Raw genomic sequence first — 22,181 nt, 5'->3', positions numbered from 1 at the left:
AATAAAATAGAGAAAGCATAACTATATATTGAAAAGATAACAAGTAAGAACATAAATAATGCAACATGATGTTTAAATAAAACACAACACATCTCTAAATAATAGAACATTAAAATGTCAAAGCAGCCCTAAATCGGGTTGTAGTATACTAAAAACATTCATAAATCCAAATGTGATTAAATAAATTTACCATACGAGCAGTAGGTCCTATACAAAAATAAAAATATTTATCGCAAATACATAATTAATCGGGTATTAGTCGGGTACCCTAAACCCGAAAAATCCTAACATTAACTATCCGAACCCATAATTTCGGGTTTCGGGTACCCAAAACCCGTCGGGTATTGTGTCGGGATCAGGTATAGCCGAAACCCTATAACTAAATTTGCACCCCTATGTGAGAGAGTGGTGGAGAGATACAAAATAACCAATCAATATAAATATACTTTATTTGTAATTACCAAATACTATACTAAAATGAAATTAAGCAAGATATAATTACTCCTATTTTATATCCTTTTGTATTCATTAATCCTACCAAGAATGACATTAATGAGTTTATGTTTTCATATTCATAATAACAACACTAGTAATTCAAAAGAAGCTGCAGCGGTAAGCAGTAGAAGAAACTCCGATTTCATGGCGGCGGCGGGCGGAGGAGGAGTAGAGTGGCACCAGCGCCCGCCCAACCCTAAAAACCCAATCGTATTCTTCGACGTCACCATCGGCAACATCCCTGCTGGCCGTATCAAGATGGAGCTCTTCGCTGACATTGCCCCCAAAACCGCCGAAAATTTTCGGTTATTTTTAACCCTATCATCTCTACTACTATATCTCATAGTAGATGATTTTGATCTTCTTAAATTTGTCAAATATTGGATTTATATCGAGTGTAAAACGACGGAGCCAATGGAATGTTAGAACGATTGCACTATAATTTACTTGGTTTTGATTATAATAGAATCTCGACTAGTTCCCAAATAGTACTTTCTGAATCCATTCAAGTTCGTGCAGTTTACTTCGTGTTCCATTTCAATCTTCTTTACTTCTTCTCCTATTTAATTTGGTGTTTGCTTTTTCTTATGTGATAGGCAATTCTGCACGGGCGAGTACAGGTTTGTAACTCTATTTTCGTGCTTTATATCATTACTCCTTTATTGCTTGTGCCCTTCAACTCTTTCAATGAAAAAGGACTTCACAAATTGTCCTACAAAATGATGTGCTAATATTTGTAACAAATCAAGAGCCATAGTAGTTTTATTATTATAACTGTTCCCAAGCATAGAAATGCAAAGTATAGAAGAACAAAATGGTCTTCAAACAAATGATAGTTCATTTTAGAGAGCTAACTTTGCATTGAAAAAACTTTTGACCAGAATTAAAGAGGGTGAAATGCACTTTTTGATGATTTTCTTTACTCCTTTCTTCTGTGTATGGGACTGTTTTTTTTTAGACTTTGATATTTCTCATGAATCTTCCAAGGCTTTTGGTGCTAAGTTGACTGTTATTGTAATTTACGTGTGGTCCTGTGTCTTTGTTGGTTTGTTTTGCAGAAAAGCTGGATTACCTGTTGGTTATAAGGGATGTCAGTTCCATAGAGTAATCAAGGATTTTATGATCCAAGCTGGTGATTTTCTTAAGGTTGCTCTTTTTCTCTTCTCCTATCCTGCTTCCTTTACTATGCTGTTTAAGTAGCCTTTGTATTTTAAAGTTACTCGGGAAAAAAAACTTTCACGAGTTACCATTCCGTTCACCGTAAGTTTCGGACTGTTGTTTTAATCTGTGTTTTTGGTGGATGCTCTTTCTGGAGCTCATGTGTAAGCTAGACAGCTAGTATTATTTACTCTCTAGGTTCAGCCTGTTCATATACCATACCTTAATCCAATTGATTAAACCACTTTGAACAACTGGAATTATTACATATTTTGTTTTCAAGTTGAAACACTTCTACCTTTGACGCCTTTTGTAAATAGATGAATGCAAGAATGACTCTAGAGACTTTGTATGTAGCATTATTGGAAGGGCTTGTACATGCACATGAAGTGCATATGTATTGACCCTAGTTTATGTACACTTTCTTGGCAGGGTGATGGCAGTGGCTGTGTATCCATTTATGGAAGTAAACTTGATGATGAAAATTTTATTGCAAAACACACTGGACCTGGGCTACTGTCAATGGTATGCTGCATTAAATACTTTGTAAATTGCATTTCTTTATGGTTAAAAAAAGTAGTGTTACAAGTGACAGGTAAAAGGTCTGCTTCTCGAAGGAACTTAAGTGTGACTTGACAATTCTCTCTACAACAAGTTTGTAAATTTTTTGCTTACTATATTTGCTTCTTAATGGAGAGCTATGTTACAACCAATAAACTAGTCATTTATTAATTAATGCTACACCCGTGCATCAAATAGTTTCTTATTGCTGTGATAATCATATATTTTATGATTTTATCACTTGAGTTTTTCATTGCTGGAAGATTTGTCTGCCATTTTATGTAACTTATCTTGATCTGAGTAGATTGTTCTATTGTTTTGGCAGGCAAATAGTGGGCCAAATACTAATGGTTGTCAGGTAAACATCTTATTACAAATGTATATGTTTGGACAAACCATATCCAGTGATATTATGTTCTTATGCAATGATGCAAAGTTGAACTTTGGGAATAATGTGGATGCATGAACTTTTTACTGATATTGAGTTATTTATATAGCACTTGGCTGTCACATGCGTAAATCATAACCTTTTCCTATTGTTGTCACATTTCATAAAAATGGTCCTTGCATAACAAGTGAAGTAATTTTCCCTAAACCATACATTTTCATGCCTTCCAACTTCTTCCACTTTTCCAATTGTGTACTTTCTGATTGTGGCAGTTCTTCATCACCTGCGCGAAGTGCGATTGGCTCGACAACAAACACGTAGTCTTCGGTGTAAGTATACACGCGCTTGCCTTCAATTTTTCAGTTTATTGTTCACTCATAAATTATACCGAAGGATGTCTTTGCATAGTACTTAATGGGATATAGATCTCATCGTGGCTGTCTCATCATCGAACTATTTATTATCTATTTTTATGTCGTGCATGAGAATCATTAGTGTAAGTTGTTGAATTATCAATCTCTGATTTCTCTGCTAAAACCCCCGACTTTGATGCAGCGCGTGATTGGGGATGGTCTTTTGATTGCCAGGAAGATTGAAAATGTAGCCACCGGACCCAACAACCGGCCTAAACTTGCTTGTGTCATTGCAGAATGTGGAGAAATGTAGAGTTTGTGTTGTTAATTGATGTTGGTATATTTGGGAATTTATGACTGCTGCTGGTAAAATACAGCATTACTCCATTTAATCACTAATCATTTTCGGCTACTAACAAGTTGATGACACCAACCTTGATCCATTATTTTCCATACTCTTCTGAATAATGGCTTGCTAAATAATTTAACAAATGAACATTGTATTTCATTTCCAAAATAATTTAATAATCAACATCATATAAAGTTACAAAAGCAGGCTAACATCGGAATGGTTTCTTGTGCGACTCAGGAAAGCAAGAAGCAGAAATATGCTAAGCTGTAGATTTGGGTATTTTGTATTGCTTTTTGAGAAACTGAGAAGCCTCTGAATCACTCCTGTGACACAGAATCCTAATAAGAGTCTTTGAATCTGCACCCAGTTTACCCCTTCCACCCTGCACTTCCATCTCACTTGCAGATCTCAAGTCCTCTATCAATTCTCGAGTCTGCATCCCAACCGCGAAACACAAGATGAGAAAAGTAAATAAATAAGCGAGAGAATCATGCATGTTATGCGATCATTTATCTCCTGGAAGAGAAGCTGCTAACGAAATGTGAAACTAACTTGAGAGCCAAGAATAATGATTTGCTTGCACATTCGAAATCTCAATGCACCGAGATCAGATATATTCTATTTCTTTGTTTCTCTGTATTTTATTTGCTACGCACAGTGTCAGGCAAGAGATGTTTCATGTTTAGAGTTCAGCATGGACAGAAGGAATACAAGCACTGTACTGATCCCATACTAACCTCATAGCCGATTAACTTTATAATCTGCCTGGCACGTACTACTTGGTTTTCCACAACTCCACGTGGGAGCCCATCTCCTCCGGATATGAAAAACTCCTACATTTACATGTATAATGGAAACATAATTCAGTCATATTTCTCATTGCATGATCATGATGGAATCAAACAACTATCTCAGGAAACTGAATAACTGATTAAACGTCAATTTCTATGATTTACCTTCAAAACCTCCAAGTCTTCATCCATAAACTTAGCATCAGCTGGAGTGAACATACGTGATGGACCTCCATCTAGTATCACACGGATTAACCCATCCTGGTATGGAGAAGATGATATCAATTGATTACTACTCATATTATTTCTACTATACTGCCAGCTTAGACAATCAAGATAGAGTGACAAACCAGTGATGCTTGAAGAAGTCCTGTTACAACTCGATCTCTCAGAGGTTCCACTATGATATCACACAACTGGCTGAGTACCTGCAGCCAATATAATGAAAACGTAGTTCAGCCTCAAGAGTTTCTTTAAGCATATACTTAACTCAGAAACAGTTACTTATTCTCTTCAAGAAAAAGTTGAGTTTGATAAGAAACTGTACATATATCAGACCTTCAGGAGCAGGCTGAATATGTCCGTATAATTTCTATATTTTATTAGAGGAAAATCCCTCACAGTTTCCTGTGCTAGTTTAACTGACGAAGGATAGAGAATGTTTCTGAAATGTTCTTACATTCATAGTTAGCCTTCGGGCAGTCTATTAGTTACTCAAGGTCTTCATCCGGAATATCATTAGAGGCTAGGTAGGATGCATATACTTACAGCAAGAAAAAAGACAAGAATAATTCGAACACAAAAGAAAAAAAAATTTAAAGCATTTTCTTCCCAAAAAGATCATACCAAATCAAGAGGCTCAATCAAAATTTCCAGCCTAGACTGAGAAACACTTGGCCTATAGAGACCATCAATGAACTGCTCTCTCAAGTCCCAAAAAATTGTTTTGGTTCCTAAAAGATGAGCAGAAATCATTAGCATACAGTGCATAGATTGAAAACTTCAGAGATAAACTATATATGAGACGTACCAGTAAATTCACACATATGGTCAATAGCAGCATTGATATCTTTTCTACTGCCATCAAAACCGTCCTTCTGGGTGGAATTCTTTGAATTACCATTCACCGGCCTTTCTGAAAATGGAGAAGAGCAAATATAAATTGTCAATGTAAAAGGAATCAGTAAAGAAATCTATTTTTAAATGCACTAGGCATTGGTCTCTCCAGAACATAATAAAAACAACAATTTGCCACGAACAATAAGGAAAATGGGAATCGGGTGAGAATTGGATCCGAAAATAGTTTCATACTCCTATATATTTTAAATCACTTGACTTAAAGGAGAAGTACACATTACTTACTTATTGCATGACTGTGATGCTTCTTAGACCATCTCTCCCAAATGCTGTCCTCCAATTTATTGAGTTGGCTAATTGCATACTAAGGTTGGCAAAAGGCTTGCATTAGTGTTAGATACTAGATAATTATGATTGAATCAAAATTAGGCATGAACTAAGCATGAACAAACAGATGGGGTCCCAGATAAATACTACAAGTGGAGGAAAGGAATCAGATGGAAAAGTAAAGATCAGGGGTTGGCCTATTTCATTTAAGTGAGCCAGATGCGCTAATGCCGAATCACAATCAGTTGAAAAATAACCCAGCAAGTAATTGCACGTAAACACTATTTCATATATAAATAATTGACGATATCTAATAAAGGCACTTTGCAACACAATAATATGTCATTACGAAAAATGATTTGGGTTTTATAAATGACCCCTATTTGGTATGCTTCCTAAACCTCTGTCAACTTCAATTTTAGGAGTATACACACCTGAAAATTTCACTATTCCCCCTAAAAGAAATACTCCCTTTGTCCACTAATAGTTGGCTCACTTTGACCGGGTACAAGTTTTAAGAAATGTAATGGAAAGTGAATGGAAAAGATAGTGGAAGGTGGGTCCTACTTTAATATAGTTTATAATAAATTTTGAGTGAGATAAAGTTGGTGGAATGTGGGGTCAATTACCAAAAGTAGTAAAAAAGCAAATGAGACATTTATTGGTGGACGGACGAAAATAGCAAAATGGGACGATTATTGGTGGATGGAGGGAGTACAACATGTTGTTCAGTCAAGACAACAACGAATCAACTAAAATCAACCTGTAGCTACTGTTACTCCTAAAGCAAAATCTAAGTGAAAATGTAAAGCTATTTATAGTGAAAAGATCAGGAAATACTTTAACATCAATCTTTTGGTGATCAAGAGTTTATTCAACTTTGAAATGAAAGAAGAAATGAAAAAAGTAGCTTTGACTTACATAAAGAGTATTTAGTTGAACACAAAGGGTTGGTGTTGTTAAAACATTAATATCATTAGACTTTCTGACATCAGGCAGCCTGGGATCTGTCAATTCCTTCTTCACAAAAGCTTTGATTCCACTTTCTCTCCCGAATCGTGTAAGAATGGGCACAGGTGGAATTATGTCTTCCTTGTCAGCTACAGTAGAATAAAGAGTTTATGATGTCAGGTTGAAGCTTGAAATAAAATTGTTGAATCATAAATTTGGGGTCACATATCACAAGCCAGAGGTAAAACAATATAGGAATTTGAATATGACTGACATAAAACACCCTTCCAGAATCTAATGCAATAAAACATTCAGACAAACAAAACAGTGGGCAAGTTAAGGATGTACAATTGGATGGCACAAACACAAATTAACTTTATACCAATTCATAAAGCTTGCTATGAAGCAAACTGAATGTTATGGAATGTACAAAGACCACAAGGCAGGACCAAACTGAAAGCACATGCATGGATACAATACCTAGGCTGTCCACGATATGCTTGGTATACACTTGGAATGCACTGTCAATGCCACGAAAGAGACTTTTGAGTTCTCCTGGCCTCATTGGAACTTTAAGAGCAAAGAACTGATCAACTGTCTGCAAAGTGCAAACAAAATCAATGAAATGGGATCCCAATAAGTTTATTATGACATGATTGAAACATTATTTCTATGTTTACAAGTATTGACAAGACCGGACGATATAGTATTGAGAGAGCCAACAACATAGCAGAATAACTTAATCAATCTGCAAAAAACATTATTCCCCGTAAAATAGAAAGACACCCGAGTCAGATATTATTATAGATAAGATTAACACTCTTATTCCTTCAATAGAAGAATTCTAATGATGACGAAAAAATTAGTACGAAACTGCATCATGAGGCAATCTCTCCAACCCCCATAGCACCAAACAAAGCCAATTAATTACATCAAAGATAACATGTAACTAGGATTTTATATATCTATTCCTTCAATAGGAGAATTCTAATGGTGACGAAAAACAGTAGAGAAACTGCATCCTGAGGCAACCTCTTCAACCCCCCATAGGACCAGAGAAAGCGAACTGATTATATCAAAGTTAACACATAACTAGGAATATATTTATTCAGATATGCATGCCACTGAAAGATCTCTATCCCGTGTTACTCATGAAAGTCCTATAGATTAATGTTTGAACCTAGTGATATAATATTGCTCCTGCAATTGTCAAATTAACTTTCAACTATTTCATCTCTGAATTATAGAGTCCGCATGAAGCTGTGGTTTTTAGGCCAGAAGGAAATGCCTACGAGTATCTGTAGCCTTATTTCTTAACAATTCTACAGATTGAAGTTTGACCTCAGTTATAGTGTTTTGCTTCAACAGTCAAATTGACTCAACTTTCTTCCTAACTGTAATAATGGAGTTAACATGACGCTGAATCAATTAGGCCAGATGGTATTTAAGAAAAGGCCTAAAAGAACCGTATGTGAGTGAACAATGTCTTTTCAACAGTCACTATCATAAAACTACAGCTACATGACAAGAGTTTTCTTGAATGAAGTGAAAGATCTGGTAAGGAAGACAAGAAATATCTGGATATCATAGCAAACAAACCTCCTCAACAATCCTGTATATCTCAACGATTGAGCTTCCATGCCTTTGCTGTGCTGATACTGGGGACCAATTCTGAAGAAGAAAAGAGAAAACAAGGAAGATGGAGAAGAAGAGCTCAGTCCTTATTAGCATAGAACAAGAAGGAACAAAGAGAATAGCAGGATCAAAGTACATTCTCATTTCTCACTTAAAAGAGTAATATTCTCAGACAATGGTAATTCAAATATTCATTGAAAGATAAATAAGAAAAAGAGCACCTCAGTTGATCTATTTACTAATTATATATCCAATGTAGTCAAGCGAATTGATGCATGCCATTGTCCAAGATATAGAAACTGTTGCATCGGAAAACTAAGCACTCAAAAATTAAACTAAGATATAGAAACAAACTTGTTAACAAGAGAACTAGGATAATTGCATTTACAATATTAACAATTCAACCCAGCATCATGCTTTGGGCCATTGAGGAACATCAATTTTTTTATTCGCAACAGTTTATAACTAGTACATGTTCTTTCAATTTTAGTCTAACCTTGGAGGGAAGATAAAGAACATAATGAAGAAGGTACTGCACCAAGTTTACAGGTTCAAAAAATCAAGGCAGATAAAAGACCTGGGTTTTGACCAGGCAAAAGGGTGATAACAAGAAGTGGTTTCTCCTACTGCCTACTAAAAGTTCAATCATGCCCTACTACCAAGAACAGATTCCACCAAGTATTTCGTCATCTTTACTGTACTCAGGCTGTAGATCTCCTTTTACTAAGAACCTAATATCAATAGTGTATGAATTTTTAGCATAAGTTGATACCTCCTGCTGCATGACTCGTTCAACCCATCCTGAAATTCTTGCAAGTTGTGCATTGACCCATCGCAACACCAATGTTCCAGATACAGTCTCAATCTGAATAATACAAATAAGGGTAAACCTTCTATTGCATAACTAGTTATTGTAAAAAACTGATGCAATTAAAACAGGGGAATTTAATAAAAGAACATATTAGATGAGAGGCTTTAATACTTTTTGTCATATGTATAATATTACAACAGAAAAACATGAATATATGGAAAGAAGTATAGTACAAGGTGCAGTATAGTAGTAGGGTTACTGCATGCACTTCCACTTGGATAATAGAGCTACTCTCAGTGGAATGGCTTAGTAACAAGCATCATTCCTTGTTTTTTCATTATTATAAAAACATTCCTTTTGATGTGGAAGGAACCAAGAGAAAGATAGTGAAGAATGGGAGAAGAGATTCTTGCAAGGAGAAGAAGAAAAGAGAGGGAGAGAGAGTAACAAGAAACAGTGCAAGGAGAAAAAGTAAGACAAAAGAGAGAGGTAAATGAATAAAAGAAGGGCTGACATAGGGTATTCTAGAGTTTGAACATTCTAGATGCATCACAATAACAGAAATTAGGATTAATCCTAAAACAGATATTAGGATCAATCATATTTTAAGAGATCATTCCTTCTGCTGTATAAACTTCAACATGAAACTAATAGTTGGACCAATGACCAATATACAAATAACAGTCTAGACCAGGATGGTATATTTGTGTCCATGGATCTGTTTCAATAGAGCACACTGAGAGGCTTCTGAGATTGTCAATGATCGAGGGGAGAAGTATCTAGCTACTGAGAAGGGATGCATTTGTATGTGTAAGCACGATGAATTGGACTATACCAAGAATTTAACCAGTTGATCATTGGATAAAGTAATTATACTGCAACTTTCAGCTCATGGGAAGTGATGCAATTATCACAAACTAGGAATATATATCACAACAATGCATTCCTAATCTTCTTCAAAGAGTAGATCCATACAAAGATATTAAAAACACAAACCCTCACCTTGTACAAATTTAGCTTCTTGAGGTAAGCCTCTGCAGTTCCCTCACCACAGGTGGATGTGATAACAGCTATTAAGTTTTGCTCAAGGTTATCAGCAGCCGGGAACACAGAAACAACATCCTCAGTCAAGTGTTCAACGCTTTCAAGGAATGGTTTCTAAGAAATTTAGAATAATTAGACTTCCACATAAGCCGGGATGATGAAGAAACATTAAGATGCAAGCATACCAGCTTGATGCCATAAAGCTTATGAATAAGAGATACTGCGACTGCACTGACATTCTGATGCCGCAGGGTTAATATAGGAAAATACGTGGCTGTGCTATTTTTTACAAGTTTCTTTGTCTGTTCAGCAAGTAATGCTAGAGGATGTTCATTTGTTGTGTCAGACAGTGTCTCAACATCCTGTATAATCTGCGAAGAATGATATTAAGATATATAATCTCAATGATATTAGAATATAAACAAGATACGTCACATTACATTAGTTAGGACTCAGGAGAACCAAGATGACACATGCTAATTATCAATAAGCCATTATTCTAAGAAGAATAATCACTGACAATACCAGTTTTAACTTTTAACTTTGAAAGCAAAATAATATTTGCTTACCATAGCCATGAGAAGAATGAATAGGTCAACAAAATATTTTTCATACAAGTAAAAAGACAATAGCATTTGGTTCATGATCTCAAGCATCATTTCCTCCAACAAATAATTCAAATTGAATTCCTTTTGCTTTAACATATTGCAGAAAAGTCGTATTTATAGCAATGCTCAAAGATCTCGACAACCAATGTTCGTTCCCTCATTCACCAATCCAATAGTTTTCAAACTTTCTTGCTATCCTTCAGCTTAAAAGTTCTCTAATATATTATCAAAACAAAAGGACAACTATGTTAATCTATTAGAAAATTAGATTCAAGTGCTCACTCTGGAAAATGCTTGCTTGATTGAAGATAACACATATATCTCGATTTGTTCTGCATCTGTGACAGGTGGACCTTGCATTGCCTGAAAAATCCAAGCGTTAGTTCAATGTTGTTCAAGTTAGTGAACAATTTAATAGCATGTGACCCATACTCCAATGTTATATTCATAATTTACCATTCTTGACTTCTTGATATATATTTGTTTCATGTTAATGAGTACTCTCGAGTCTTCCTTCTCCACTATAACATGGAATAACTTAAAGATCTGTGTTTGTCAAATTTGCCGAAATAGAATTGGCTTTTAAAATATTCTACAGATTTCCTTGATGAAATTAATATGAGGGTTGTACTGAAAATTACTGAAGAATCTATAAAACGATAAGTCTAATAGATGAATCACAACGTTGGGTGAAGAATAAACAAGGAAAAATAATAATATTAAACAAGGAAAACCACATTACCAACTCAGGTTCTTCGAGAAGAAGCCTCCGAGCAACCATGGCAACTACTAATGCATTTTCCATCGTTTTTGATCCCTACAATGAAAGAGAAGCAAACGATACAGAGATTGCCATCTTCCCAAGTTTTGATTATGATTCACAATAAGAAAATATCACAAAAAAATAATACAATAATAACAAATGATGAATAATAATGATGACAATAACTAGCAACAAAATACAGGGCAGCTAACAAGTTGACTTTTTGTTCCATCTGAACAATCAGGGGTGTGAGAATTAATAATAATTTATTTACGGGAACTTGAATTGTAGTGAGTACTTGAGCAATACAAACCCATTGCTTGAAGCTGCAGGAAACAGAATAAATTTAAAGGAGGCAATCAAAAGTGCCTAAATGGTGTAAAAACCGAACTAATTCATGTTGATATCAATCAACTTAAAGGATAGCAAAACACCTCGGGAAAATGATGATGGTAATCAGCCAAGCGCATATCAGCCCATTTTTTAATAGGTAATAGGAATGACTGCAAAAAAGTCAAGTCCTCAAATCCCTTTTCAGTCTGGACTCTGCAACTCAAGCTTCTCAAATGCAGTCTTTCCTGTGGGCCACGCTGCTCCTTTAAAGGTATTCTCTTCAACTGATTGATGGCATGCTGCAGTACATCTTGCTCACCGGTGATGACAAACTGTAAGGCACATAGAAGAGGATTGTGGTTAACAGATAGCAAAAGGTACTAGCAGTTTGAGTGTGTAAAAGATGATAAGGAGTCTACGCGATTCAAACACTGCCAGCAATATATACACTAATGATGTCATATGAAAGAATTCTCTTACAGGGATACTTGCATTCAAAATGTTGTAAGACGTTCACCGTAAGCTCAAAAGCCAAACATAAAATTACAGATAAGAGTTTAATAGTGGTATATGGGAGAGACCAACAAGAAAGTATATTGTCATTTAGTATCCATGCATTACTATTGAGCAAATTGCCATTTAGTATCTACTAAAAAGTTTCTTTCTATTAAAAAAAAGTCAAAAACACACATGCCAATTGAGTAAAGAAAAAACCATTTGGCCTTATACCTGCCGAAACAGCACCCAGGCATAGCATGTATAATGGATTGTCTCCGTGATACCTAAAACACGCCAGGTTGACTTAAAAAGCTCCAACATTTCTTCTACTTCCTGGCAGAAAGAAATCATAACTCTTTTCAACAAAAAACAAAATTTTAAGTTGGTCCGAGTAAATAGAAGTCCAGTAGTTATTTTTACAGAAACATAGTGACTGAATTCACTATCAAAACTCTGGAAGTAAATAGTGGTGCATATTTGACAACATTAAAAAACTTGCAACTTTCATTGCATACTTGTTGAGGAAAAACATAAAATATCTTAATGCACATAATATCCCACTGACCTCTGTAAGCTTGCCCTCATCCAAGACATCAAATACACTAAGCAATAGTTTTTCATACAGCCTGACATTTAAGTGATAACCATCCGCCCAGTGGCATACTTCACCAGTTAAATCACCTCTTGCAGGTCTCTCTGCAAGTGGAATAGTGATCTCCCTCAGAGATCTCAAACACTCTGTCCTCTGAAGATCACCTGTAGCTGATGGAAGAGACTGATGAACAAAACAAATATGTTAGTAATAGGAGCAAAAGAATCTGTAGTTTAAAAATTGTTGGAATCTCAAAATAGAGTATACCGGGTGACAACCTAAGATATCAAGAACTGAAGAAAAATGTGGAGTTTTTCTTTTCTCTTCTTTTATTTATTATTCCTATCATTATTTATAGTTTTATTCTTTGGAAAGGGGAGGTGTTGGGGGGAGGAAAGATAGGAAGACCATATAAATGTATATTGTTTGGTCAAATCACAATGGACACTATCAGGACAAAGCACTACTTCTAGAACACTTCAGACATGAAACAGACAGCGAATTTCCAGAAGCCTCTTTGTTACATTTTCAAACCCCTCTTTTCAATTTTCTACTATGCTATACACAAACGCTTTGCTTTGTTCATTTTAACTTTCTGCGAACACCATTGTCAATACTATATCATCATCATTACAAATTTATAATATGCCATCGTAAGTGGGGCCGACCACGTAAACGCAGTGTTGTCAAAATGGCGCCCGGGTCGCTCGGGTCGCCCGGGTCGCCCGGGTCGAGACCGTCACCGCCCCAACATGGGTGGGTTGATCGAGGTACGGGGTCGCCGCCGGGTCGCCCGGGTCGAGAGGGTTGCCTGGGTCGAGAGGGTCGCCGCCGGGTCGAGATACAGGTAATTCCTAGACCTTTATTCTCTGAATCTTTTCCTTTTTAATGCTGATTTGTTTTTACTAAAATAAACATAAGTATAAAAGTAAAAACTTACCTAAAAGTCTGCTGATTTTCTCAAATCTTTCACACTTTTGCTCTGACTTTCACTAATCTCAACAGGAGCACACGTTTTTCTCCTCTCTAATCTCAGCAGTGTGCTCCTCTCTAATCTCAGTCTTTTTTCCTCAAATCTCTCACACTTATATTCTGACTGCACACGTTTTTTCCTCAAATCTCTCACACTTATATTCTGATTTTCAAAAATCTCTCACACTTATATTCTGACTGCACACGTTTTTATCTATATATATGCATGAACACCATCAAGCTTTTCAAACCCTAAATTCATCCTCTTCATTCCTAAACAAATATACAGAGCCACCCTTCATCTATTCCTTCCTTTGTTTAATCAAGGTATTGTTCTAACTTTCATCTTCTTTTTGAATTTTGTGTGCAGATTAGTGGGTCTCTCGACCCAGTCGACTCGTCGACCCGCGACCCGAATTTTCACCTTATCGACCCGGTGCGACCCTCGACCCTAACAACACTGCGTAAACGTTTCTCTCTGTGTTCTGGCCATAAAAATATTGATTTTTTGATAGTAGATACTAGGCGCAAACTCATGGATATAAAAAACACAATCAGCAAATCAGATTTTCAAACCTATAAGTCTTAAAGCAACAAATTGTACATCAAACTAAAACCAATAACTCTAGACATCGTAAATTGCATTGGAAATATGGAACTAAAAACGAAACCAAAAGGTAAAAAATTATGAGCATAAGACATCCAGTTGAGAATATAATGCAAGGGAGTGGCATGAATGAGGGTGAAGTGCCGGAATAGAGCACTGAGAACGAAATAAATTCTGAGTGATGCTAATGGTGAAGGGGAATCATATAAAATAGAATATTGTTAATATGATGAGAAGTTAGTGACATCTGAACACACCTCAGACTCTTCGATCTTCGCCAGAAGAATCCTCAAATCACTTGCTTTTCTGCCAGATTCTCCAAATCCCACAACGGGATGATTTACAAGTCCTTCCTCCAACATATTTAACTGGGCTGACAGCAAATTAAATGAGTATTAAGAACAGAGGTAACTTAATACACACTTTACTGACAAATAAATAGCGATTAAGTATAAGCATATTTCCTCATTACTATGTCAACCAAAATGAAAATCAACTGGTCTCAAAACAGCTTCTTTAACAAATAGAAGCTTTTTGTCCTCAAAAGAGGAGAATATCTGAAACTCCAAAATGGAGAAGAGAAGAAAATAAAAGCAATAGGAAACCAAACAATTTGGGGGTGATAGGGGTTTTACAAAAAAAAGGAGAAATGAAGAGCTCACTTGTCTTTTCTGCCATTTTATATAAGACTTCTTATCTGAAAATTCTGTTCTCGATATGCAACATAACAATTCCAGTGGTACCAATAAAGTATCCATCCGTTTCCCAACTTTGCCAACCATGGCACTGAGTAGTGCTCGTCTTGTTCTGATGTCCATTTCCTCTGAAATCTGTTCAGGCCCATCCAAAATTTGGTGGATAAACAAATAAGCAGAAGCATGAGAACTAGCTTCGGGGAGAATGACAGTATCTAATTAATGGTCTTAGAATAAAGCTTAATGATATATTAAAAGCTTAAACATTTGATTCTCTCTGGGAGTAGTAGACAACAAGGCTCATCGAGTGAAAGGCAGGAGACTCATAACCTATGCGGCACCGATACGGATACGCGTATCGGTATCCGAAGGATACGGATACGCGGATACGGCTCTTTCCCAAACAACCCGATACGCGGATACGTTTTAACTATTTTTTTTAATAAATAATAATAGTGCAAAATAAATTACAAAATAGATATTCTAATTCAACATAGAGACATTAAAGGTCTATTACACTCAAAATAACATGATAGCAGCAGGTTCTAAATTAGGAAATAATTAAAAGGTAGTAGCAAACTAGCATCAAGCCATCAACATCAAGCTTCTTCCTCATTCCCCGTCTCCTCCAGCTCCACACCTTCATCCTCGGCATCACCCAATCCAAATGATACAGCCTGCAACTCAGGTTCATCAATGGAGAGGTCAGCAACTTCAAGAAGACCAACACCACTAAGGGAATCAAAAGAATCTCCCCCAACATCCCACATCCTTGTCTCTCCTTTCTTGTATGCATCAGTTCTTCTTGACAAATGTCTCAGATTTGAGTGCACAAAGACCAAATCTTCAGCCCGCTCAGGAGTTAAGGCATTTCTCTTGACACTATGGATGAAGCTATATGTGCTCCAATTTCTTTCACAGCAAGAAGAAGAGGCCGGTTGGCTGAGCAGTTTCATGGCCAAACTCATCAAAAGAGGGATAGATTGTCCATGATTTGTCCACCATGTCATTGGGGAAACAGCCCATCTATCATGTATAGAATCAGGGTCATTGAATTCTTCTGAACAACTAGAAAACCTTGCATATTCTTCCTTCACTGCAGCCAACTCTTGCGGTATGCGAAAGAATTTCTTGAAGCAAGTCATCCTCATTTGTGATATTTCCTTGTCCTTGTGGGGGGGTCGTCGGCCAGCACCTTCTTGAAGCCACATGTTGCTGTAAAATCTGGAATTGGCAGCAATTTAGATCATGAAGTTAAAATGAAAAAATGAAGAGCAAATATATTCATTGATAGCCCTCAACTTCTCAGCAATATATTCTTTTGACTTGTATTCTCCTTCACAATTGTCAGCCCTCAAAAACATTGGTGCTTTCTCAGAAACAGCGGTGAAGTTGATGATTGGCCTCCTCTGAGGATCTGACCAACCATCAGAGCAGATTGTGACCCCTTTCTCTGGCCATGTGCTCTTTGTACTCTCCAATAGAGTCTCTATGTGCCTTCTTTCTTGCTTGAGCAGTGATTCCCTTGCCCTGTTATACCCAGGTATTGTGTAACTTGGCAAATTGCGGCTGCAAGCAAATTGCGGCTGCAAGCAAATGCAACTTGGTATTTCCTCCACCAGGTTTAGGCTTCTCTAGAATGGTGACATGATCCCACAATGGAGCCCTGATATCAGTTATTTGTCTGGACCCAGATCCAACACTAGAACTAGCAGCAGAACTAGCACTAGAACTAGCAGCAGTAGCACTCAGATTTGGAGATGCCATACTGCTGAAATTATAATTGAATTGAATTGGGGGAGCAAAAAACTGAATTATAACATAGAAAAGCGATGGCAAAAATAGATACATAAAACTGAATTATAACATACCGAATCTATGGAGGCGGGGAGTTTTTGACCTAGCTGCGGCTTTCTCAATTGTGTGGAATCTTATATTGTATAGAGCATCATTATTTATAGAGCTAGATTTGTTCATCCAGCTGCAATGGGCTACATCACAAATGGGCTTTTTGGTCCAGCCCGTTAATTCTATCGGGCCGGCTCCTTTAGATGGGCTTTAAACTGGGCCGTATCCACCGAGATACGTATCGAATCTGAGGTTTCCCGGCCCAATACGGCCCATCCCGCGGATACGCCCAGGATACGTATCCGTCGCGTATCCGTCGCGTATCGGTATCGGATACGTATCCGATACGCGATACGGCAACAAAGTGAAGTATCCGTGTTATATAGCTCATAACAAACCTCCATCTGGACACGCATCGTCTCCAAGAGGCCAACTAAACCATGAGAATTATGAGATTGTGTTCCTGCTTGTTGACTCTTACTTCGCCCCAGCTTCTTCATCAAGCTCGATTTTTTATCTTTCTTTTTTTCTTTTGATGGAACAATTAGCCCCCTGCCAATATAATGAAATGCAAAAAAACTCATCAAATTTTATTCTATTTTATCTTTCTTCTTTGTATTGGGGGGGGGAGGGGTCAGTCCAAAGAGGGGTACCCTGAAGCTCCAGCGGCAGAAAGAAGGATCTCATATGCAGTTTCACGGAGATCTTCATCTGAAATACCTACAATATGAAGAAAAAATATCAAAACCATTACTTCCTAATTATAATAAAATTTAGCTCCAGGCAGGTATTTCTAAGAGTTATATAGTAGGGTAGATTCTGAGCCAACCTTTCTGGTTAAATGAAATAATTTTCAATAAAAAATAGAAATCGCACGAGTTGGTCCTATTCAAAGTGATAAAAACAGGAGTATGGGCATAATAGAATGCTTTAATTCTATTTGCTCGCAAGCTCTGAAGCAATTAACCTGCTTGGGAGAGCTACCAAAGTAAGAGCACCATTAACTCATCATGCAAATAAGACAAACACAAAGGTACATGATAAACTATCACCAACCACGCCTACCAGTAGAAAATGAAGGCAATCCAAGAACAACATCAGAAGCATCATTCAGTACTCTCCTGGAATATCTACGGCTATCCATCTCCTCTATCATATCATCATCGAAATCATCAATATCATCCACTGTTAGTTCTTTAGGTTGTGAAGAGTTCAGAGATTGCGACTTGACAAGCTTTGCGATTCCTCAATCAGATCACTTTCAACAGGCTCTGAAATGGAATGACTTGACACAATTGGAGTTGCTACCACATCTGGTACTAGCGGAGGTGGCCTTCGGGGAGGTGAACCAGAAGATTCAGCACTTGTGACTAGAAAGAATTCATCGGTAGAACCTGCATTATTCTTTTTTGAAGTAACAACAAACATTAACGCGTTTACTAGTGTCTGAGCACACTCAGTAGCACATTTTTTAAATCAAATTTATCAGAAAGGTGTTGGCCTTACCATGCTAGGGAATAGAGTGCCATCGTGGTAATCTCGAATGGCCTCCGAGAGTTCAAGCATATGACCTACAATCATCAGATCCCAACATGGAAAGTGAGAAACAAACTAAGCCAAAAGAGGAGAAAGTCCCTACCAAGAATCATCACCTTTCTTAGCACAATTAAGGACAAAATCGACGCTGACTTGATCCAGATCCACATCGTCTAACGACACTGCTCCGGGAGGCATTACTACCTTCTTCATCAAGCTACCAGAGAGTATGAAATCTAAGAGTGCCAGCCTATCCCGACGATACCTCTGCAGAAGTTCGAGCTCATTCTCCCTATAATGAGGAAGATAAACAACTCTTCAGTAAATGAATGAAACCTAATTATAAGGCTGAACTAATCAGTAACTAAAATTTGAAGAATCTGAGAATTGTAAGGCTAAATTAATCAGTAATTCCAACTAAAAATTGAGCAAATCGTGAAATCCAACAGAATGAGATGATAGTAGTGAAAAGAAGGGCACATACTCATCCATGGCGACTTAACAGCAGCGACCTTGAGCAACTCAGCAACTGAATCTGGCTGGAAGTATCAAAACGTGAAGGAGATTTGGATAAAAGGAAATGTAGATTAATAGAAGGGAATGGTGGATCTCTCGAAGTAGATGGTTGAAGTCAAATTGGGTGGAACGGAACTGAAAGAGTACAAAATCTAGAATGGAGTTGGGGTGTCAGACTGTGCTTTGTGGAGAAACGAAATGTATCTCTATCTGTATGCATATGAACAGCTGACTTATCTACGGATTTGCCCGATTTTTTTCATTACTGTATTTCATTTCAACTGTAGTTATATTTAAACAAAATAAAATGCCTAAGTTTATGCAACTGCTCATTTATATTATTGGATTTGTTTGTTAGGGCATCCACTATAGGGCGGCGCCGGCCGCCCCCAATCCGCCGCCGCCCCGCCGATCTATAATGCATGGAGCGTCCGCTCCGAGGCGGACGTCATTTTTGGAGCGGAAGGCTCAACCTGGACTCGCTTAACCATCGGCGGCCGGAGATCCCTTTCCATTCCAGCCAATCTCCTTTCACCGATGCAGATCGAGACACACTGGAGACGATGATGGGTCTGCTCAGTCCGGGCGTACCGGATACGCCGACAGCACGCGTGGATACGCCCGTTCCGACGAGAGTCGGCGGGTCCGGTGGGGCGGGTGGAAGCAGTGGCGGCGGGGCGCCGGAAGAGGCGGCAGCCGCGGTGGCAGCGGCGCCGGCAGTGGCGGTGGCGGCTCGGGCAGCGGTGCAGGTAGCGGCGTCGGCAGTGGCGGTGAGGGCAGCGGCGGCGCCAGCAGCCGGCGGTGGACAGACCACGTACTACACCAAAGCGGAGTCCATTGTTGTGGCGCAGGCATGGGATGCCGTCACATCGGACCCCATAGTGGGCACCGATCAGACCGAGGGGAGCTTTTGGAAGCGCATCCTGTTGGCATACAACGAGTGCAAACCTCGAGGCGCCAAACCGCGTGACGGGGAACAGCTCCGCAAAAAGTGGTCTAGGATTCTGCAGGCCACCAAGCGGTTCGCGGGCATATACGAGAACAACCTGCTCAGTGCTGAGAGTGGTCGAAGCGAAGCCGACGTGAAGGCGTTGTCTATGACCCAATTCAACACGGAAGGCTGGCCGAAGTTCACCATGTGGGAGGAGTATCTTGTTCTCGAGTACTGTCCGAAATTCAAGGCCATCTGTGCGCAAGAGCGGGCAGGAGCTCCTGGGGCGAAGCGTACTAGACACAACATATCTGGGGACTATAGCAGCGGCAGCGGCTCGTAATCATTCGACCTCTACGACGAGCAAACCGAAGAGCCCTCCGCTACACACTCTAGGCGCCCACGCCCTCCGGGACAACATGCCTCTATCTGAAGCACTAGAGTGGCTGGAAGTTCCTCCCGCATATCATCGGCCGCGTCTGGATCGCGCATCCCATAGCCCGCCCCTATACCGCAACCCATGGCCCCTGGTCCCCACGAGGTCTTGAGAGAGAACCTAGATGTGCAGTTGATGAAACAACTGCAGGGAAACTGCCGTTTCTACGAGACCGCAACCAACCCGGTCATCAAGGGTATATACTGGAAACTCATAAGTCGGATCCAGCGCCGGCTAGGCTTGTCTGATGAGGATTTGGCAGGGGCGGCAGCGGGGGAGGCGGTGGAGAAGAGGATGAGGAATCCGACTCCGCCACCGAGTAGACGGTGGCGGCGTTTTTATTTGTATTGTTTTTAAATGTTCGTTGTATAATTTTACCGTTTCCAATACAACGAATATTCGGTCCCAATTACCTCGTTTTCTAATATTTACATTCCGATAATTTTAATTATAATTGATTTAAAATAAATGAAAAAAAATGAAAAGTGACTAAAAATTTTGGGGCTATTGGAAGTGTCCACCTTATAGCTGCGGACACTTTTTATTGTAGGCGCAGATAAATAAACTGGGGTTGTGGACAAAAAAGGGCGGGGCTATTGGAAGTGTCCGCCTTATAGTGGATGCCCTTACTAACCAATTACAGATCTTTTACTATTGGTCAAGGTCTAGGCATATTAGCTAGAAATTAATTAATATTTAATTTGTTTATAAAAGTAATGTATACGGGATGCGTTATGGTGACATCATTTTTAAAGTGATAACGTACCACCAACCTCGTGCTGCCACGTGGCACGCTATCCTGTAATATTATGGGCGTATCTAGCAATATCATAGCAGGCGTTTTAGATGGATTTCTACGATTGCATGATAGTTTTACGTGGATTGTTGTGTAGATTGTTGAGTATTGCATTATTGTCTATAATACAAAATAACCGTATACAAAAGCAATTTTTCTATATATATACTGCAGCAACTGAAACATTCTATGCCTATACTGTCATACTCAACAATCTACACTGCAATCCACCTATTACTATCATGCAATCTGTAAACGCCTACTAAATGAATATTGTTGGATAACGTGCCACGTGGTAGCACGAGATTGTTGGTACATTGTCACTTTAAGAAGGGTTATCATCTTAATACATCCATATATGTAATTTTAAAAAAATATTACTCCACTTTACAGAAAATAACATGAGACTTTAAACTCGGTAGTGCTTATAATCACTCAAACTTAAAATTAAAAATATTCATTTATAATAAAAATAATAATAATAATAATAATAATAATAATAATAATATTTTTAATACATTAATAGAAACCATCAATTAGTTGCACGTAAACGAAAAAAATCAAAATTTGCATAAAACTCAATTTTTTTATTTGAAATTATTAGAAATTGGTCACTCACCATTTAAAAGGGCTTATAAGGAGAATGGTGAGAATGGTGGGATAAGATTTAATAGTTTTAACTGACATTTCCCCCAAATGATTCATCAAATGAATTGGATTGATGTGGAAACCAGAAGTTAGAGAGTTCAAAACCAAAACAAGTGTCACACACATAATTCAAATTTAATATGGACCAGAAAGTTTATGTTGACAATGTTTGAAGTTTTTTGCCAACTTAAAGATTCCACAAGTAATAGAATTAAACTTGAATTCTTAATCTATAAACAAACTACATCTCGTTTCACGCATTAACAATCAACCACAAATCCACAATCAAACTTTGATTTCAACACAACCTGTAATCCCAATCCTACTGCTATAAGAAGCGATCAATAATCAAACAACATTTGCAGTGATGACTAAGAACACATGCACAACGATGCACACAGTAAGAAATGAACACAACACAAACAAAACAGACGCGCAGCCGCAGCAAAAGAGGTAGTT

General features: G+C 38.1%; 3 protein-coding genes across 5 annotated transcripts; 1 reads left to right on the top strand and 2 right to left on the bottom strand.

Annotated features, from left to right (window-relative positions):
* The first annotated feature begins 536 nt into the window (after positions 1 to 536).
* On the top strand, positions 537 to 3,371 carry LOC121805517 (peptidyl-prolyl cis-trans isomerase CYP22-like). The gene is made up of 7 exons (XM_042205403.1): positions 537 to 800; positions 1,092 to 1,115; positions 1,554 to 1,641; positions 2,086 to 2,178; positions 2,540 to 2,572; positions 2,875 to 2,931; positions 3,158 to 3,371. Exons 1-7 carry the CDS (start codon positions 544 to 546, stop codon positions 3,266 to 3,268), a joined length of 663 nt encoding a protein of 220 aa, XP_042061337.1. The 5' UTR covers positions 537 to 543; the 3' UTR covers positions 3,269 to 3,371.
* A 67-nt stretch (positions 3,372 to 3,438) lies between these two features.
* Positions 3,439 to 19,168, bottom strand: LOC121805515 (protein unc-13 homolog). 2 transcript variants are annotated; one of them, XM_042205400.1, is made up of 27 exons: positions 18,880 to 19,168; positions 18,512 to 18,687; positions 18,366 to 18,430; positions 18,126 to 18,263; positions 17,925 to 18,093; positions 17,513 to 17,579; positions 17,258 to 17,411; positions 14,979 to 15,146; positions 14,574 to 14,684; positions 12,711 to 12,920; positions 12,377 to 12,478; positions 11,749 to 11,979; positions 11,294 to 11,368; positions 10,834 to 10,914; positions 10,129 to 10,314; positions 9,902 to 10,057; positions 8,861 to 8,953; positions 8,053 to 8,124; positions 6,934 to 7,051; positions 6,424 to 6,602; positions 5,461 to 5,539; positions 5,129 to 5,233; positions 4,945 to 5,051; positions 4,449 to 4,526; positions 4,264 to 4,359; positions 4,045 to 4,140; positions 3,439 to 3,740 (listed from the first exon to the last, which is right to left on the bottom strand). In XM_042205400.1, the coding sequence occupies exons 1-27, from the start codon at positions 18,885 to 18,887 to the stop codon at positions 3,567 to 3,569; spliced, it is 3,294 nt and encodes a 1,097-aa protein (XP_042061334.1). In that variant the 5' UTR covers positions 18,888 to 19,168; the 3' UTR covers positions 3,439 to 3,566. The 2 variants fall into 2 exon arrangements, with proteins under 2 accessions (XP_042061334.1, XP_042061333.1); XM_042205399.1 differs by having other exon boundaries at positions 17,925 to 18,253; positions 18,880 to 19,167.
* LOC121805516 lies at positions 15,432 to 17,263 on the bottom strand. 2 transcript variants are annotated; one of them, XM_042205401.1, is made up of 3 exons: positions 16,883 to 17,263; positions 16,314 to 16,782; positions 15,432 to 16,235 (listed from the first exon to the last, which is right to left on the bottom strand). In XM_042205401.1, the coding sequence occupies exons 2-3, from the start codon at positions 16,373 to 16,375 to the stop codon at positions 15,611 to 15,613; spliced, it is 687 nt and encodes a 228-aa protein (XP_042061335.1). In that variant the 5' UTR covers positions 16,376 to 16,782; positions 16,883 to 17,263; the 3' UTR covers positions 15,432 to 15,610. The 2 variants fall into 2 exon arrangements, with proteins under 2 accessions (XP_042061335.1, XP_042061336.1); XM_042205402.1 differs by having other exon boundaries at positions 16,314 to 16,779.
* Positions 19,169 to 22,181: the final 3,013 nt, after the last annotated feature.

This window comes from Salvia splendens, chromosome 5, assembly GCF_004379255.2.
Source record: "Salvia splendens isolate huo1 chromosome 5, SspV2, whole genome shotgun sequence".
Taxonomy (NCBI): Eukaryota; Viridiplantae; Streptophyta; class Magnoliopsida; order Lamiales; family Lamiaceae; genus Salvia; species Salvia splendens.
Note: the sequence above shows the minus strand (reverse complement) of the source record. Positions and strands in the feature narration are given on the sequence as shown.

Coding starts and splice junctions, on each gene's coding strand:
- LOC121805515 (XM_042205400.1), bottom strand. Junction 18,431..18,511: donor CCTTAATTGTGCTAAGAAAG/GTGATGATTCTT, acceptor TGATGATTGTAG/GTCATATGCTTGAACTCTCG. Junction 12,921..14,573: donor CGAAGATCGAAGAGTCTGAG/GTGTGTTCAGAT, acceptor TTTGTTCATCAG/TCTCTTCCATCAGCTACAGG.
- LOC121805517 (XM_042205403.1), top strand. CDS start 544: ATGACATTAATGAGTTTATGTTTTCATATTCATAATAACAACACTAGT. Junction 1,116..1,553: donor TTCTGCACGGGCGAGTACAG/GTTTGTAACTCT, acceptor TTTGTTTTGCAG/AAAAGCTGGATTACCTGTTG. Junction 1,642..2,085: donor AAGCTGGTGATTTTCTTAAG/GTTGCTCTTTTT, acceptor CTTTCTTGGCAG/GGTGATGGCAGTGGCTGTGT.
- LOC121805516 (XM_042205401.1), bottom strand. CDS start 16,375: ATGTTTTTGAGGGCTGACAATTGTGAAGGAGAATACAAGTCAAAAGAA. Junction 16,236..16,313: donor AAAGAATATATTGCTGAGAA/GTTGAGGGCTAT, acceptor TGCCAATTCCAG/ATTTTACAGCAACATGTGGC.